The sequence below is a fragment of the Peromyscus eremicus genome, chromosome 7 (assembly GCF_949786415.1).
Source record: "Peromyscus eremicus chromosome 7, PerEre_H2_v1, whole genome shotgun sequence".
NCBI lineage: Eukaryota > Metazoa > Chordata > Mammalia > Rodentia > Cricetidae > Peromyscus > Peromyscus eremicus.
In genome coordinates this window covers 90823125-90843410 of record NC_081422.1, presented here as the reverse complement: position 1 = coordinate 90843410, position 20286 = coordinate 90823125, and the positions used below count along the sequence as shown (strand labels likewise).

General features: G+C 38.8%; 1 protein-coding gene across 2 annotated transcripts in view; it reads left to right on the top strand.

The window, feature by feature from the left end:
- The window catches only part of Rasa2 (RAS p21 protein activator 2), a 114437-nt gene that overhangs the window by 67594 nt on the left and 26557 nt on the right, over positions 1-20286 (top strand). For both annotated transcript variants that reach the window (XM_059268400.1, XM_059268401.1), the window contains 7 exons: positions 1962-2118; positions 2411-2559; positions 3383-3497; positions 4102-4176; positions 7001-7124; positions 9192-9298; positions 14627-14710. In XM_059268400.1, coding sequence (XP_059124383.1) covers positions 1962-2118; positions 2411-2559; positions 3383-3497; positions 4102-4176; positions 7001-7124; positions 9192-9298; positions 14627-14710 — 811 coding nt within the window. The remainder of the gene's footprint in view (positions 1-1961; positions 2119-2410; positions 2560-3382; positions 3498-4101; positions 4177-7000; positions 7125-9191; positions 9299-14626; positions 14711-20286) is intronic.

The window sequence follows — 20286 nt, the reverse complement described above, 5'->3', positions numbered from 1 at the left end:
CCTGGTTTTTGATAGTTTTCATTTATTTAAGATTTTTATTTTATGTGAATGAGTGTTTGCCTGCATGTATGTGTGTGTACTACATGTGTGCCTGGTGCTTGTGGAGATCAGAAGAGGGTATCAGATGCCCTGGCACTGGGGTTACAGATTGTTGTGAGCCACCATGTGGGTGCTGGGAGCCAAACCCAAGTCCTCTGCAAAAGCAGCAAATGCTCTTAACTGCTGCTCCATTTCTCCAGATTAGAATATGATTCATCACTTTTTCTTTTTAAAACTTCGTTACATTTAACTGTTCACTTACCTATGTGTGTATGCCTGTGTGTAGCATGTGAATGCTCGTAGGAGTTGCTGCTCTATTTCCACCGTCTGGCTTCTGGGTATCCGAATAAGGTTGTCAGCTGTGTATCACTCTAGTTGGCTCTTGTTAGCAGTGGAACCTGGGAGAATGGAACCTAAAAATCAAGTAGACTAAAGTGTCAAGCAGTAACCAACTTCATCCAGAGCATTAGACAATTTATACCCTGAAGGTAAAGAAGAATCATATGGATAAAGAAAAAAAATGTTTTTCCATAGAGGCATATAAACAAATAACAATAGCCAGTTGTAATGAATAATTGAAGTAAACTCACTCCTATCCACTACACCTGGGAGGAGCATGAAAACATATTCCAAGAACAATTCCATGGGTGGAGGTGGTTGTTGTTGTTGTTGTTGTCGTTTGTTTTAAGAAACTGAGGTCACAAGATTTGTCCTTTTCTCACAAGCACTCAGAATTCCCCTTGCACGACTCCATTCTTAGACCATGTTCTGATAGTCAGCAAGTGCTTTTCCACTGAGCCATCTTTCGAGCCCCCTTCTTTCTTAATGATTTACCTCCTTAACATTGGTGGGGTTTTGTTTTGTTTTTTATGGTGATAGTTAAGTCAGATGTTAGCATTATCTTGTTCATGTTGACACTAGCTAATTTTCACTTTGCCCTGTGTATATAATAGAATTTGAGCCGGGAGGTGGTGGCACACGCCTTTAATCCCAGCACTTGGGAGGCAGAGGCAGGTGGATCTCTGAGTTCGAGGCCTGGGCTACAGAGTTCCAGGAAAGGCGCAAAGCTACACAGCGAAACCCTGTCTTGAAAAAAACAAAAGTTAATTAATTAATTAAAAAAAGACATGAATAATAGAATTTGATTTGGTTTAAGAGTTGTTGTTGTTGTTGTTTGTGTGTGTGTTTGTTTTTCGAGACAGGATTTCTCTATATAACTAACAGTCCTGGCTCTCCTGGAACTCGCTCTGTAGACCAGGCTGGCCTCAAACTCAAAGAGATTGCCTGCCTCTGCCTCCCACGTGCTGGGATTAAAGGTGTGCACTACTGCTGCCTGGCCAATTTTTTTTTTTAATAGGTAATGCACTCACACCACTTCTAGATAAAAAGATTCAAAAGAGAATCCTGCCTCCTGCCCCCCCCCACCCCCCCAGCTTCTCAGCTAGGTCCTGTTTTTGAGCCAGCCACTGTTCTCTAGTTCTGGGAATATTTTCTCTATATATAGGCAAATATATTTTTCATTCATGTATTTGTTTTATTGAAATTAGGTAGCCTAGACTGGCTGGAACTCACCATTTTCCTGCCTTAACCTCCGAAGTGCACACAATACCACACCCACCTGTACCATGCTTCTGTTTTTACTTAACAGTATAGTAGAACACATATATGACTCTTGATAGTGGTTAAAAACTTGTATTCTAGAATCAAACTGCTTAGTTCAAATCTCATCTTTGCCAGTAATGATTTCCTCCGTGTATGTTCTAATTTCATTGACATGCTGGAGATTGAATATGATGAGAACATTTTCACTGCTGAGCATCACTCCCAGCCCCCGCTTTATTTTCAGTAGCTTACCTATTTGTTTATCCCACTTGCTTTTTCCTCATGACCATCACTTGGAGGTGACAGTACTTTTACTTTAGGTACTTGCTACAACCAAGAGACAATGGAAACAAGTCATCTAAAACGGATGACCTGGGATCTCTTCGATTAACTCTATGTTATACAGAAGACTATGTGCTTCCATCAGAGTACTATGATCCGTTGAAAACTCTGCTGCTAAAATCACCAGATGTTCAGGTACTTTAAAAATCTTACATGTATGACTCGATGTGAAAGGCTAAACTAATTCTGTAAATGATGAAGAAAAATTTCATAGTGTCAGCTCTTAAAGAGCTCTGTGTATTTAATCTCTCTGAACCAGAGTGCTGATGTGTGCTTCAGATTTTATCTCTGATTAGAATTTAGAAAACTAAATGCTATTTTATACATCAGTTGTAACTAATGCATGTATTTAAATTACATCCACAGATTGAACATGTAACCATGTTTCTTTGATTCTGTACTTGTTTTCTGCCATTCTGTATCCTAGCCAGTATCTGCCTCAGCTGCTTATATTTTGGGTGAAATATGTCAAGATCAAAAGGATGCTGTTTTGCCTCTTGTACGACTATTGCTGCATCACAATAAACTTGTTCCTTTTATCACTGCGGTGGCTGAACTGGACCTGAAGGATACCCAGTAAGAAATGTATTTCATTAAATGCTAATTATGCGTTGTTGAAATTGAACTTTAATTTGCCAGATTGTTTTTATAGTCTCAGTTGTTTTTTTGAGGGTTTTGTTTTGTTTTGTTTTTTTGTATTGACCAAGTTTACTGTAGAGCAGGTGAAAAAGAACTCTCCTTAGTCAGTAACAAAAGACAGTTCTTAAAGTTACCAGAGGACTGGGCGGTGGTGGTGCATGCCTTTAATCCCAGCACTCAGGAGGCAGAGCCAGGTGGGTCTCTGTGAGTTCAAGGCCAACCTGGTCTATAGAGCGAGCTCCAGGACAGGCACCAAAACTATACAGAGAAACCCTCTCGAAAAACAAAAAAAAAGTTACCAAACAGAATCCAACAACAGTAAGGACCAGTTAATAAGGAAATGTGTTTAATTCAGTGGTGCAATTTCCTTTGTTACTATTACTGATCTTTTCTTCTTGATGCAGTGATTCACAAGTCAGATAGTAAGAACACTTTATAAGGCACACATAGGACACCATGAAGAGCAATCAGATGGCTTTCCATTCCCATCATAGTAAAACAGCATCATCATTTTATGCACACATACCCACACTATATTTGTTTAAATTAGTAAATATAGTTTCTTCTTTAAACTGATGTTAACATTTTCAGAAAGTAGTTTGAATAGTTTTAGAAACTCTTAATGGCAGCAGACTTTCCTGTTAGTAGTAAAATTACTAAAATTGTATATATAATCAAAGTCAGAAAATGTTACTGTTTCAAAACATTTTCTTCTTTCTTTGCTGTACTTGATTTTTATCTCTTTCTATCTCTGTTTCAGAGATGCAAGCACAATTTTTAGAGGAAATTCCCTGGCGACCCGGTGTCTGGATGAGATGATGAAAATAGTGGGAGGACACTACTTGAAAGTCACATTAAAGCCTGTTCTAGACGAGGTACAGCATAGACCTCATTGCCAAAGTCTGTGACCATCAAGAGCAGTGGTTCTGAAGCTGTGGGTTGAACTGCCCTTGCACAGGGGTCTCCAAGACCATCTGCATATCAGATATTTACATTGTGATTCATAATAGTAACAAAATTACAGTTTTGAAGTAGCAACGAAAATAATTTTATGGTTGGGGTCATCATACCATGAGGAACTGTATTAAAGGGCCACAGCAATAGGAAGGTTGAGGACCACTGCACTAGAGTTTCTCTTTCAAGAAGTAATATGTTGACTTGAAGGATCTGTCCATTCATGGGCTACTGAAGGAATAAGGATAGACACTTTATAAGTAAATCATTTTGCCATCTGTGAATTTTTACTCACAAGGCACATCAATCTACATTATTGTTCATTATATTTTTATTTTACTAAGTCTTTAAGAAACAATTTTGATACAGTTCTTTGGGAAAGTGTCTACAATGTACATAACATCTTCAGGTAGGGGCTTTAAACTTCGTTAGATTTAGTTTTTATATTATCAGAAAAAGCATTACTTTGATGTTGTCAAATTACCTAGGAAAGAACAGTAACTGAAAAACACATGTATTTTTCAGATATGTGAATCCTCGAAATCCTGTGAAATAGATCCTGTTAAGTTGAAAGAGGGAGATAATGTAGAAAATAATAAGGTAAGTTTATATAATGCAGTTTAGAGCTACATTAATTGTATTCTTAATGTTATACCTGTCTCCCGCAAATGGTTTATTTTATGAGTGTTTTGCCTGTGTGTATGCTGTGCACCACATGTGTGATTAGTACCTGGGGAGATCAGAAGAGGGCATTGGATTATCTGAGAATAGAGTTATAGATGGTTGTGAGCCACCACGTGAGTGCTGAAAATCAAACCCAGGTCGTCTGCAAGAACATAAGTGTTCTTAACCACTTAGCCATTTCTTTACACCCCCCCCACCTTAAAATTAAATAATGCCATGTATCTGGAAACAATGTTGTTTATTCTTTACATGAGCCTTTATTTTTCAGAACATTTCCTAGTGTTGATTTTACCTTATTTTAGCCTTAATTTTTTTTTTTAAAGATTTATTTATTATGTATACAGCATGTATGACAGCAGTCCAGAAGAGGGCACCAGATCTCATTACAGATGGTTGAGAGCCACCATGTGGTTGCTGGGAATTGAATTCAGGACCTCTGGAAGAGCAGTCAGTGCTTTTAACCTCTGAGCCATCTCTCCAGCCCTAGTCTTAAATTTTTTAACTTAGCATTTTAGTTATATCTATGTGTTTGGAGGTGATATGCACATGAATGCAGGTGCCAGCAGAGGCTGAAAGAGGACACCAGATCTTCTGGGACAGAGCTGCAGACAGTTGGGCTGCCTGACATGGGTGCTGGGACCTAAGCTTGGCTTCTTTGGAAGCTGATCTTGTGTTAGCAGATATTATAGATAATAATAGGTTATGTTCTATTTTCGTACATGTATAGAAGGCATTTTGATCATGTTAACCCCTTTTATTCTCTTTTGTTCCCTCTCCTACTGATCATTTCCTCTTTCCAACTAGTCCTCCCCTTCAACTTTTCTTTCTTCTTTATTTTTTAATTGTGGGTATATTCATGTGAAAGTATAGTGCTGTGGAATCCAGAGGCTTTGAATTCCCTTGAGCTGTAGTTATAGGCAGAAGTGATCTGCCTGACATGGGTGCTGAGCACCGAAGGGCTTCTGTGCGAGAGCAGTGTGTGTTCTTAGCTGCCGGAGCCTCTCTGGCTGCCACCTTTACTTCTTTCTTAAAGTTTTGTTTTTAATTATTGGCTCTTCTTTTCTACTTTCGTGTGTGTGTGTGTGTGTGTGTGTGTGTGTGTGTGTGTGTGTGTGTGTTTCCGTGTAAGTTCATGTATCCTAGTAAGTTTACTTAGGGACAGGAAGTGAGGGGTTAATTATAGTAGCATAGACAACTTACCAATAGTTACAACACCAAAAAATAAATAAATAAATAAAATGTTTCTCTTTCCCCCAGCAACCACTTATTGCCTGTAGATCCTTAGGGATAGGTAGGGACTTATATAATAAGCCTCTCCCCACTCCATGACAGACAGTTGATGGGCCTGATTTTATATAGGTCTTGTTCTGTTGATCATAGCTACTGAGAATTCAAGAGTGCAGTGGCCATATAGTGCTTAAAATACTGTTAGGAGACAGTCACTCTTTCCTCCTAGATTCTTTCTGTTCACTCTTAAATGATATTCCCTGAACCTCAAGGGAGGTATTCTATATAGCCCATTTAAGGCTAAGCACCTATTCTCAGGTGACTAAGTCACCTATTCTCAGCACTGTGAGCCTCTATAGTGGCTGCCACCCACTGTAAAGAGAAGCTTCTCTGACCAAAGCCAACAGCATCACCAGTTCTGGACTTAAACAGAAATGTTTGGAAGATCATTTGATAGGCATAGCTATTTAGCAAATCAGCAGCAGTATCTTCCCCACCACACCGCTACCCTTACCCTAGCCATGGGTTTCTGGCCAGGTTTATAGTGTCAAATGAGAATCCCCTCCTGTGAAGCAGGCCTCAGATCCAAATCAGAGAGTGCTTGTTTATCCCCCTAACAGTGATGCCCTTGTTGCCTGACAAGTCAATAGTACAGTACACAGGGTTGCTGCTGAATAAATTCTTTTTGTTTGGTTGGTTTTGGGGTTTTGTTTGTTTGCTTGTTTGTTTGTTTAAGACAGGGTTTCTCTGTGTAGTTTTGGTTCCTGTCCTGGATCTCACTTTATAGACCAGGCTGGCCTCAAACTCACAGAGATCCACCTGGCTCTGCCTCCTGAGTGCTGGGATTAAAGGCATGCACCACCACCGCCCAGCTCTGAGTAAACTCTTAATGGCAATTCTGCATTAGCAGCCTGCATTACACCTTCTAACACTGTGAAGGCTGACTAGCAGGGATAAAATTTCTAGACCAGAGCACATGATGTCTTCAGCAGTAGGGTCTTCCCATCTAGTTCTAGAGAGCAACCAACAGTAGTGACAGTAACCTCTAATAATAATGGATTTAAGCTGCAGCTAGTTACAGCCTCCATTCTGACTATTCCTTTCAGGCCAGACTCATCGGACTAAGTGACATAATGATTCTAGTTGAGACTGAGAAATCTATAATTGTGTTGGGGGTCACAGGTTTTATATACTGTAGTATAAACTGTGTTGCAGTGTACTAATGGTGCCTATCATGAGTTCTTTCCCTGGCTTCCCTCTTTATTGTTTTGTTAACTGTGCTTCTTGTGAAAATTATTCCTATACTCACCTGTCTAGAAAGTCTGAATTTATTAAATTAAGTCAGAATGTTGATTGCCTTTTTAACTGAATGAACTTGGAGAATGGAAGCAGGCCTTTAGAATACTAGATGGCCATCGTCTAATAAATCTCATATCCATTACTTTTTTTCGTAAAGACTATTGAAGATGTGTGGAAGTCAGAATCTTAGTGTTTACTTTGTTAAATTCTGCAGGAGAATCTGCACTACTATGTGGACAAAGTATTCAATACAATTGTAGGATCAAGTGTGAGCTGCCCCACTGTGATGTGTGATATCTTTTATTCTCTGAGGCAAATGGCTACTAAGAGATTTCCTAGTAAGTGCCTTGATAATACTCAGTCATACCATTTCTTTTTCTCTATTTTTTCCTACATGGTGTTCATTTGGTTTCTGTGAAATGTTTGTGCATAGGTCCAGTCTTCTAGAAGTTTTTCAAAATGATGCTAGCTTCTTTGTGAAACTTTATGGTTTATTTTTCCTATAATTTCAGAACATGCAATCCATTTTATTTCAGTATAATGGCAACTTTATATAAAGTACAAATCAAAATCATTAATTTTTAAGAAGGAAAAGTTTGGGTCTATAAGGTTTTCTATAATATATAAGTAAGCCTTTATGTGCTACATATTTAAGAGCCTGTGGAGTACACAGGAGTACCTTTGTTGTACCGGTTGTTTTCCCATTTGCCTATATTCGAACAGTAGTAATCATTAGTTTCATACAATTGACTAGATTTGACAGCTTGGGAATGCTGGAGAGATGTTTTTATCAAAAATAGTCTTTGGCTTTACAAACACTTGCCCCAACATACATAAGATTTTGAGGTACATATATCAAGAAATCATTGTGCTTAATTTTGCAAAATCAGCTATATTAAGATTTTTCTTGGAAAGAATTTATGAAGTTATGAATTACTACCTCTTATTGTTAGTACTTAGTTCATTTCTGTTACATAAATAAATTTGCCAAATCCCGTTGCAGATCTGCCCATAACAGAGGGAGAGGCATAGATAGGGCAGCTACTTGTTAATGATCAGGTTTATCTAGCTGCATAAAACTATAAATTAACTTTTTTAGCCATCCAAAGAGATTTTGTTATTTTATTATGTTTGCATGTATCTGTCCCTGTTTTTAACTTACCCAATACTAAAATAGTATGGCTGAGTTGTCTAACTTATACATGAATCAGATTTAGGTCTCTTGGCTAGTTATAATAAAGATACAAAACATTTAGCTTTAATTAAATATCTTTAACCTTCATAATCAATAGAGGAGGCAGAGACTTGATCCTGCATACATAAAGGTGAAGTGCTAATTGGATTCTATCTTCAAGTAGTGAGCTAGATCATAACCATGTTACCTGCTTGCTAGCCTGTCTTGTCTTTTACTCCTAACCCTGTTTGAGGCCATGCCCATTGATTAGATGATGAAACTGAGGTCTCATTTGTTCTTACTACCTGGAGTATAGATAGCGGGGCAAGCACTCGAACAGTGGACAGCTTGGTGGTGTTCCCTGCTGAGTGATTTGTAAGAGCTAAAACTCACATCAGATCTAGAAACTCTTCCACCCACCACCCACTTCTCTAGCATCTGGTTGTCAGGTTAGTTGTTGACCCCAGTCTGAAACAAGTACTGAAGATGAGTGATCAGTGCTACAAGTATCCTGCAGTTTTTAAGTTGTTGGTGTTTCTTTTTGTGGTAAATACCTGGGAGAAACAATATAAAAGATTGATACGGTTCATAGTTTTAGAGCTTCAGTCCAGCATCGGCAGGATCCATTGCCTTAATCAGACCTGAGGCAGCGAAACACTGTGATGGTGTCCTGCAGCCGAGGAGGCTGCTCACCTCCTGCCAATGAGGAGGGAGGTAGAGGGAGGAGTGAGCCGGGGCCAAAACACATCTTCAGAGACATACAGAGGTGGGTTACTGGTCTCCTAGGCATTTTGCATCCAGTAAACTAGATATTCAAAGTTAACCATACAGATGGCCTTTGATGTCATCAAGAGTTTTAGGGTGAATCTGAAACAAAATTGTACAACTGAAAGCTATTTTTTGGTATTGAATTTGCCACTGGGTAGTGCTGGATACTGCTTTTATTTTTGTTGTAATTTCAAGACTATATGAAGGAAAAAAAGGCTGTTTTTCAAATTAAAAATGTTTCTTTAAAAACATAGCAACTTTGCCTTTCATTTTATTTGTTATTTTAAGTTACAGCATTTTTTTCTTTTAGTTTAGCCACAATCATTAGTACCATTTCACAAATTCAGTCTTTACTTTACACATTATTTTCCTCTCTCCTACATAGTTTACATAGTTCTTTACTTTATCGTCTTTGGTTTTTAATTAGTGTTTTGCATGACGTTTCACCGTTTTATCCCTGCAGATAACCCTCATGTTCAGTACTCTGCAGTGACCAGCTTTGTGTTCCTTCGTTTCTTTGCTGTAGCGATACTATCACCTCATACTTTTCATTTGCGACCTCATTATCCAGTAAGTGTTTGTTCCTCTCAAGCTTTATTCCATTTTTATTTTTAGTAAAGTGAAGAAAAAATAAACCACTTATACTGCTGTGCTAAGACTTTTCACCAGTGATAAAATGCTGATGAGCAGGAAGGAGGTGTCTCAGGGTTTCCCCGCTGCTGTTCTGTACGTGTGATTTTCCATAATACAAGTGCCGTTGGTCCTTAGTTACAGGATGGTGGTAGTGGTTTGTAGTAGTGGTTTTGGCTGGTTGTTAACAGACCCTTTCCTGGTTTATTATAACAGTTTATTTTTTATTTTTATATTTTGAGACAGAATCTTATTACATAATCCAGATTGACTTTAACTTGCAACAGTATTCCTGTTTTAGCCTTCAGAGTATAAGCACGCCTGTTACACCCAATTTATGATAGTTTAATCATGGGAATATTTTTAAATCTCAGAAATTTGAAAAATGAAATTCATTTTTCCAAACTGTATAGGAACCTAACTTATTTGATATCTTCATATTTTTGCTTTCTATTCACTTGTTATATCAAAATATGAGATTAAAATTCTTTAAAGCATGTAGTTTATTTCTGAAGTTCTACTCAGTTACCTAAATTTAAATCTTCTTTGCATATATACTTTTAATATTTTAAAGTTTCTTTTTTAAACTTATTTCTATATCCTCCATACAGCATATCTTAATCACTCCTTAACTTTTTTTATTCTAAATACTTTATACTCTTAATGCTTTTAGCTGCTAATTTGTATAACAGATAATAAGAAACATTTAGTGATTACTTTGTACCAAGCTTTGTTTTAATCACTTTATATGTTTAACTCATTTAGGTCATCCTAGTCACTGTAGGAGTAAATTATTTTATTAACCCCATGTACAGGTAAGGAAATCGCCATGCAGTACTTCTAGGCTCACATAACTAAGGCAGTATGATTGGATCCTACCCAATTTGAACTGGATTTCAATGGGACTAGGTTCAGTCTCCACAGACTGTAAGCAGACTGGTGTTGAGACACTTACACAGCCACTGTCACAGTGCTCAGTGCTGGAGATGCTGGAGCATCTTGACATTCCCTACCTTAATATACTTACAGGCCATCAAGTACTGCACTGTAGGGAAGACATGTAGGCTTTGCAGCTGAACTGGATTCTAAATGCCCATACCTCCCCTGGATAGCCTCACAGTGTTAGCTGAGTAGAGCCATGTAGCAATGGCAAAAAATAATATGTTCTGCGTAGCCCTGTCCTTTTTTGTTCACGGGGCAATCTTTGCTGTGGCTGTGTTAACTAAAGCTGTAAAGACCTGAGGCAGTGGAAGCTTGCCAGCAATATAAATAGTACATAAACAGAACTCCCGTTTCTAAACTTGTGTCTCTGCCTTGTATTCAGACTTAGAATTCCTAGATCAAATGTTGAAATAAAATCCCTCTAACCACAAACACTTTAGGTCACTTTTCATGCAGTTTTATTATTCCAGTTTTTCCATCTTTTCTTTTGGTTCCTTTTTGTTGTGTGTCCCTACCCCCGCCACTTCAGTATCTCCAGCAGGTCTTAAACCATAGCCCTTCATTTGAAAGAAATATTGAAGTAGTGGGAATAGAGAAAACACATAACATTATTTAGTATTGGTGATTTAGGGATGAGCACAGCTACTTTTGTTAGTCTAGAACTACTTGCATAAATTTAAAGCTAACACTTGATTAGAACCAAATAAAAAGTATGAGTAGATGCTACTGTACAAGCTGAGAATACAGAATGATCTCAGAGAACTGAGAGTGATGATAATATTGTCATGTATTGAAAATTACAAAGTAATTCAGGATCAAATGTTACTAAATCTTACATATAGAAATTTTTTGAATATTAAGAAACTAATTACAGAAGCTAGTTTTAGAGTAAACAATAGTAAATTAAAGAACAAGGAGCTAAATAATCATAGCAAGGACACTAGATATGAGCTGTTCTTGCTGAAAGACAGATTCAAGAAGGTATGCGTGTGCACATATATGCATAAACAAGTAACTATTTTTTGAAAACACTACTTTTAAAATATGGAGGAGCTGGAGAAATGACTCAGAAGTTAAGAAAGCATACTGCTCTTGCAGAGAACCCAAATTCAGTTCCAAGTACCCATATCAAGCAGTTCACAGCCACCCATAACTCCAGCTCTAGGGGATCTAACCCCTCTTCTGAATTTGAGGTACCTGCACCCTGGTGTGCACATGCCCACACACATATACATATGCACATAAAAAATAAATTTTCTGTCTTAGGGTTTTTATTGCTGTGAAGAGACACCATGACCACAGCAACTCTTAAAAAGTAAACATTTCATTAAAGTGGCTCACTTAGAGTTTTAGAGGTTCAGTCCATTGTCATCATGATGGGGAGCATGGCGGTGTGCATGCAGATGTGGTGCTAGAGCTGAGAGTCCTACATCTTGACTCAGAGGCAACAGGAAGTCAACTGACTGTCACACTGAGGGAAGCTTGAGCAAGAGAGACCTCAAAGCCCGCCCCCACAGTGACAGACTTTCTCCACCAAGGCCACACCTCCTAATAGTGCCACTCCCTTTGGGGTCTATTTTCTTTCAAACTACCACAATCTTTAAACAATAAAATTTAAAAATACAAGTAATGAGATGGACTAAGGGCTGAGACTGTAGTTCAATAGTAAGGCATTTACCAAGCATCTGTGAGACTCCACATTGAATTTCTAGTACTGTCAGAAGAATGGAACAAAGGAAACCTTCACTTGAATTGCCTTGGCAATTGTTTTGTTTTCTTTTTAAAATACAGATTTTAGGAACATTGACTTGGGTAACCAGTGCTAAAGTTTCATAAAGGAAAAATTGGACTATTTTCATTATACATATCTCTCATTCTCTCCTTGATAACTCCTTTTAAGACCCTCCCAAGGCAGACCTCTTTAACCTGTTAGTTTTGTTTTCTGTCTCTCATATATATCTGTAATACCCTGTGCACTCTCTGTCATGGCATTTTTATATTCTGTTCTAGTAACATCTGTGTATAACCTCTGAACATAGACTGCCAGTGCCTCAGGGGCAAGGCAGGACCTTTTCCAAATATGTGTACCCAAAGCTCATGACAGTTTCTAAGACAGTCACATGCTCAGTGAGTGTTTAATTAATAAAGATGGTAGTTCAGAGAAGGAGCTCTAAGTTGAGTCTTTTTCTTAATGGGGAAACAGATTCATGATTTAAATATAGGGGAGAGGGTGAAGGCTTTGCTGCCTCCAGGTCAGACTCCCAGCGGATTCAGAAGAACCATCTTTAGAAAAGGTAATGAGCACAGAATAACTGCTCTTTTGAAAAATTATAGCAAACCTGTGACGTTATTTTTTTGTAGACCAAAGACAGTTAGATGGTACCAGTTCCATAAGTCGACGTAAGAGGGGGGAAAAGGAGAATGTATGCTAAGTTATTTTGAATTGAAAAGTTCAACATTGCAGTTGAATTTAATAAATATTACATAGCGTTTGCTGAATGACAGTGCCAAGTTGTATACTGGATGCCAGGTGATGAAGGCCCTAGGTACAGTAGATGGTGAAGGAAAATTTTATTATAATCTCTGTGTAGATGGTACCAGATAATCAAAGCAGCTGAATGACATGATTGTACAACAGAAGCCATAGTTGTGTGGGTCTAAACAAGCTTGGAGTGGTCTGGAATTGAATAAAATGTGCATTGTTCCCTTTTGCTAGTTCAAGAAAAAATAACCTAAACACTGAATTTAAAAATAAAAGCCAAGTCTAAGCCGGGTGGTAGTGGTGCATGCCTTTAATCCCAGTACTTAGAAGGCAGATGTAGTTGGATCTATGAGTTAGAGGTTAAATCCTGTCTCAAAAAACCAAACCAAATAAACAAAATTAAATAGAAAATTCTTGTGAAATTTAATTCAAGTTTAATTTTACCAAAACTTTAAAGAATGTTACGTAGTAGGGACCTCTTAGAGATAGGATGGAATCTTGGATGCTCCATCTAAAATACTTTTGGATAACTATAATTTATAACTTTTTCCAGATATATTATATTGATCATATACCAGATATTACTACTTCAGATTTCTTCATTTCTTGGTCATTTCATCCCCACCACATTGATTGCCTATTTTCAATGTTGGGATACTAGAAACTAAAACAATATGTCTCCTTAACTAAATTTCCTAGATATGTCTTTTGATAATATAGTTTACTGTGGTAGGATAGGTAGGTAGATTATATAAAAATGGAGATTGGTAAGAGTTTATCAGGCTGTACACAGGGAAGCAGGTCAAGTCACTAAATTAAATGTAAAGTATACCTTAGTTTAAAAGGAAAAGATTGCAGGGCAGTGGTGGCACACACACCACTTTAATTCTAGCACTTGGGAGGCAGGCAGATCTCTGAGGCTAGCCTGGTCTACAGAACAAGTTCCAGGATAGCCAGGGCTACACAAAGAAACCCTGTCTTTAAAAAAAGAAAGAAGGAAGGAAAAGATGAAAGACTCATGGGAGAACTCTGTTCCTGTCCATTTTATTTGTAACTACTTCTGTCAGGTGGACAGACCTGAAAGATAGCTTGTATAACAGACCCAAATAGTTACCCTCTGGTAAGATCCTGTGTCAGTGAGGTGACTTCATTGCCTGCTCTGAATTTGGACTTTCCTTCCACCCCCATGGTGGAAACAGTTGATTGCAAAAGTCCACTTCTTCAATCTGCTTAGAAGTAGACTGAGCACAGAAAGTTGGAAACACCCATTTTAAGTTACATGGTAGAAAAAAGTAGATAGCTCTGATCTTCCAAAAGTGAATGAAATTTATAGTGTGATCCAGTCTTATAGACCACACAAAGCCATTAGATACAATTGATTAAATTATGTCTTTCAAAGGGAACAAGTCAAATCATTAAATCTTTAATATGTCTTTTTTTTTTTTTTTTTTTAATGGTACTGAGGATGGAATCTTAGGGCCTCTACTACCGAGCTGTACCCTCAACCCTCATTTTACTTTTTATTTTGAGACAAGGCAATCATATTAAGTTGCCTAGACTGGACTTCAATTCACTTTGTAGCTTAAACAGGCCTGGAGTCTTCCTGTCTGAGCCTCCCAAGGAGTTGGGATCACAGACCTTCACCACCAGCTTCTTTAGTCTCTTAACCCCTAAGTTCTGTAAGTTATCCTAGGTTTAGCTACATTTTAACTATCTTAGTTTGAATGAACATTTTTTAGCCACTATTTTAGAGCCATATAGTCCATTGACTTCATTTTGCTTTTTATATAAATTCTACTTCTTGAAAAATTAACAAGAATTTTGGTCATTTTTACATTTTCTAGGATACACAGACAATTAGGACATTAACTCTTATCTCAAAAACCATACAGACTTTGGGAAACTGGGAAAGTCTATCCAGAAGAAAGGTGAGTCTATAATTTTTTTCCTTCTTTTCATACTTAATAAATTTTACTATACTAAGGTGCCTTCTTCACTTACCTCCTTCCATATTACAAATAAAGCTGAAGAGAATACTTATTCAGATGCAATAACTGTTTGTTAGTAGATACTCTATTTAGTCACCTATTGAAGGAGACGGTGGTACTTAACCTGATATCCCAAAGTAAGGAGAGCAATTAGGAAGAAAAGACACAGGCACAGTTGAGTTATCTGATGGTCTGTGCTATCGTCACCTAACAGCTTTGAAAGAAGTCTCCAGCTGCAAGCTGAATAATTCATGGAAATATGTGACTAGCTTGATCCTTAGCTTCAAAATATAATCCTATCATTTCTTAGTGTTCTACTTCAGGGCTTCATAAACTTCTCCACTCATGAAGCCTTTTCACCCAAGAGGTGTTTATGCAACCTTACGTATACAGAAATATAGAATCGCTACAACAAATCAAACATTTACTGATAATAACTTAATTTAGCAATTTGAAATGCCCAGCACCCAGTGCTGAGGAGAATTTTCCTGTCATTTGCTTCTGTAGCTGCTGTCCTGAGTTTTTACTTAGTTTGAGATCCAGGAAGAAAAAGGCCAAATAGTAACTACCATATTCACAGCTGTATCACAGGCTTTGAGAGACCTTCATTGCTCTTCAGTCCCTCTCTCATCAAGAGTGTTCAGCAAAGAAGAGGGAAGAGCCGTGTTCTGATTGATAGAGTAACTATGGTCACTGGCTGTACAAAAGAATAGGCTTTGCTGGCACTCAGCCGCAGGCCCAGCATGAGATACCTTTGGTTATCTGCAGCTGGAAACAACAGAATTGAACCAAGCCTGGTCATGTTCAGGGAGGGACTGAGCATGATGCACCACGTGCTACATGCGGAAGGCTAAAGACTGACTGCTAGTGCCTGCTAGCCATGCCCCTGGAACAGTCTGGGATTGTTGACTTACTGGTGTGTGTGAGACAGAGGTTGTTCCTTGGTGGAAAGTATTCTGGAAGTGCTCTGGAACAAGATAATGGATGTGAATGTGAACAAGATCATGGATGTGAATGTGAAGGTTCTAGCCCTCCTGCTGCCCCACATGGAGAAGTTAAGGAAGCTCCATGGTCTGGTCTCCTATAGTTGCTTATGTGCCAATACCAAATCTGAGTCTACAGTACAGGTGAGATAGCACTGTGGGACCTCTGTAAATCCTTAGTTGCAGAGCTGGCTCTGAAGGCATCCAGGTGAACTACCGTGAGTAATTAAGACTGATTAGCCAAAAGGAGAAAACACTGCCATACTTGCTATCTGACATGAATGAAATCTGTGATCTCAGAGGTTTGGGGAACCAGAGGAATGTGTAGGGATTGTCCTTGTGCTCTCTGGGAGTGGGCTATATCAGCCATGGAACAATGTAGTGGCCAGCTTCTTACCTACTCTGTGAAGAGAAGAGAGTAGAGTCAAGGTCCTCAATGAAAACAGGGGAGTTGGTAGGGAATATGGAGGCTGGAAGCCTTATGGATCTTGCACAGCTTGCTCCTAGAAACCTAACTGGGATAGTGCAGGAATGAAGAAATGACAGGTGTACAAACAGAAAGGCTGAGACTGGATGAGCTGTGTTTGATCTGATGGAGGGCACCTACTCACTAACCAGGAAACTAAATCTAACCTTCGTTATGTAAAGCAGGGAAGGGGAGGGGTTAGCTAAGTCTCCATGTGATGTCTCTGTAGGGGAGCTGTCTCAGGCAGTAAGCTTCTGGAGGAGGAAGTTATATTTGGTAGTTTCTGGTTTAGATAAAGGTCAATTACTCCTAAACACTAATACTTGGATCAAAAGAAGGTTTTGCCATTTTGGGGGGTCTGAGGCACTAGGGTCTTTGGCATGGCTGTGCTCTTGTCAATAATACACATTCACACAGCATCTACTCCTCACAGTACAGTATGTTTTAAGTTCTAGGTTATTTAGGGAAACTTGTTGAAGAAAGATGTATGCCATTTTTCATCTGTGATAAACGTGTTTGGACACTTCTAATCTGGGCCCATTCCTGTTTGCTAGTGACATGGGAGCAGCCCCTGTGACCTAGAGGCCTTACCCTTACATTATTGCCTTCCCTTATTACTGTCCCTCATCTCTAAAGGTTTTTATCTTTCTCTATCTGCTTTCTTCCTTTCTTATGGAACTGGAAATTGAAGGGCTGGGCTGTAGCTCATTGGTAGAACCCTTAACTCTTATACATCAGACCCTAGGTTCAGTCCCCACTACTCCTGGAAGTGTTTTGCCAAGAATTGCCACAAACATCACACCAAGCAACAGACCTCACAGAGGAGAGTGGGATGAGAGAGAAAGAGAGCAGGCCGTGATAGTGCAGGCTGGGGGAAGGGCATGGGTATGAAGCATAGGCATAGTGGTGATGTGGAAATGTGTCACATTGGCCTTTAGTAATGATGTGCCACATTGGCCTTCAGTGATGACATGGTGTTGGCACTGAGTCATTGAAGGCAGGGAGGAACTTGGTTCTGGAATGTGGGCGGTTCCTGAAATTCCTCCCTTTTGTTTATTGTAAAAGATGAGGAAATAGGAAGGGGTGACTGGTGAGGTAAAAGTGAGGACACCAAACTCTTTAGACTGCTTCCTCTTGTCTGGGGGCATTGACATCTTTGGGGCCCAAGAAAGCTGGAATGCTGGCCAAAGCTGGGAAGAACAAGTTGTTTGACATGCTGTCCAGGCTCTACAGGGCCATCTGGGGCTGGGGAAGTGCAGGGTGCATTGGAGCAGTTTGTAGTCTTTAAAGTTTGCTGGAACACGAACACACACACACACACACACACACACACACACACACACACACACACACTAGCGACTGAAGGTAATATTAAGGAGTTGAGAGGGAATTTTTTTTCTTAGGTTTACATTTGAAACTTTTAGGCCCATGGTTCTGATAGTTGAGGGAGGGGAGTTCCAAGACCAGGGAAAGTGGAGGAGATCCCACCCTCAAGAATAAGCAGAATAGGCAAGTGGGGAAATGGGCAGTTTTGATTGGCAATACTTATCTGGAGTCCATTTGACCTTGAGAGGTGGGTTCAAGTCAATTCCCTGAAACTTACAAGAACTTTTTTTAAGTTCACAAAAAGAGATAAGTTAGATATGTTAGCATTACCACTCTTTATAATCTGTACTGAAATCCACATTGTAGGAGCACCTTTGTGTCATAGTAGAATCTTGGGGACCCAAAAATGATTCTGGGTTAAAAGCATTAACAGTGTTTCCAGAGGGCTGAATATGTAGATTGGATAGAGATGTTAATGTTAGGGTCCTGGAGAAGTACCACAAAAGACCACCATCCATGTATGTAGTCATCAAGAGTGTTTTTATTCCAGCATGCTGGGGCCTGCCATCTCACACAAAGGCAAACATTGAAGAATCCGAGAGGGATATGTGGGCTCCTTTTAAGCATAGCCAAGGGGAGGTCCTAGAACAGTTAAGTCATTTTAGATATGATTAGCTTAAGCAAGTGTCAGTCATATTAGTACATTTTAATTGGCTAGGGTTAGTCAGGGGCTGGTTTAGGCTGTAGCTTTTCCATTTGGGGGCAGGCCTAGACAAGTGCCAGGCTCTGTCCTTGAGCTGCTTATAGAGGCTGGCTAGCCTAGTATGCACTGACTGTGGGGGCTGGCTCAGTGGCCCAGACTTGATGCGTCCTATCTCCTTGTCCCTGTGGTCAGGGGCACCAGTGATTAATTGTCCTTTTTTTGTGGCTCTCTCAGAAACTGTTTGCTCTGTCTCAGGAAACTGAAATTGAAGCCTGATCTCTAAGAGAAAATTGAACAGCCTGTTAGGGTGTCTGTTCAGTTCTCTCAGTTTTTAGCACAGTGAGCTCTTGTAAGTCTATACTTAGAAAACAACCAAAACAAATGTAAAATCTTGAGCTTGTGACTATGACAGTAGCTGTCAGTGCTTACCAGAGCTAGATCAATAGCTTATCAGAACTCCATTGGTTAATGGAGTTAAACTCTGAATTTTTGAAATCTTAATATAACAATAGCATAGAGAGGGAAAGAAATCTGAAAGTTTTTATTTTCACATATAGAAATCTGAAACATTTTTCATTTTTACATATACCTTAAATCACTTTCTACACCATTACAAATTGAATTTACACACCTTAAAACTTTTAGACCTTTATAACTTGCATTTACATATCTTAAAACACTTTTTTAGACCCTTACAACTTACTTTAGCTTCCATATCTTCAGACCCTATATCAACTATACATTTTTTTTCTATCCAGTCATTTACCATGAGACATAGGTGGTTGATTACTGAGAACAGAACAGTCATTGTAAAGCAATTCCCTTTAAATGAAGGAATAGTAAAAAGTTATATTGAAATCTGTTTTGTGAGCTTATCTCTTTTTAGAATCTGGTAGCAAGGTAAACTGTGTCTAGACCTAGTAGTAGCTCTAGGAAAGTGAGGCCTAAGGCCTGATTTTCACATATAAAGAGAACTGAGAAGGCAGCTGAAGCCTTGGTTGCTGCTACTAAACTGACAAACACCATCAGGTTTGAGAAGGATAAATTTCACCAGATTAAGCAGGAAGTACAAGCAGTTCCCAAAGTTATTAAAAATGACAGACTTACTGGCTACCTGGACAATCACCCTAGGTTCCTCCGTGGTAATCTTGATTCCACTGCGGGCAGAGGTCCCAGGGTAGTGTCAGTCAGTCTTAGGCTTCCAGGCCCAGAAGATCCAACAGACTTTCCTGTGGAGGAGGAATTTGGGTGACTGGCCTAGCTTGTCTAGGCAAAGCAGGACAGTCAACTCTCCAGCATCCATTGTTGGACAGGGGTCTGGCAGCAGGCATGAAGGGTAGTTTTTCACCCAGTGGCCAGTTTTGCCACATTTAAAGCAAGCTCCAGGTGGAGTTCTTCTGTGCTCTATCATCTTCTTTGGAGGAGATCTTAGGGCTGCTGCCAGGGCACTTCTCTATATGACTGGAAGCTTTTACTATTTTTCCTGCTCGTCTCTTCCATTAAACACCTTGAATGCCATAGTCAACAGATCTCTGAAAAGTTTTGAGGGCCGTTGTCTATTAAGTGTATCTAGACTAAACAAACATTGCTTGTTTTTAGTTAACTTGTTTTAGGTTTAACTTTGAAAACATATACAGGAGACTTAATAAAGTTTATTCCTGTAGTTAATTACATTAGTACTTAGCATGACTATAAGTGTAGTTATGACACATTAAAGAATTTGGTCATTTATAAGGTGACTGAATATTAACTTGAATGTCTTAATTATCTGTAACAGTTTACAATAAATAAGTCAGTAGCTTTTATAAGATTAGAATTTTTACAGCCTTATCCCTGTTAAGTTTGAGCCTTAAAATTTGAGTTGAAATTTTAATTGAAGATCCTTTATCATCAAAATAAACCATAAATGCAGTAGACTTTGCTTTTATAGTGCACCATTATAGAGTAGTACAGTTGCTTGTATGACTCAGTTTATCCAAATAGCTAAAGTTTAACAAAGTGAGCAAAGACAAAGAAGCTAGACAAATACTACTGTGAA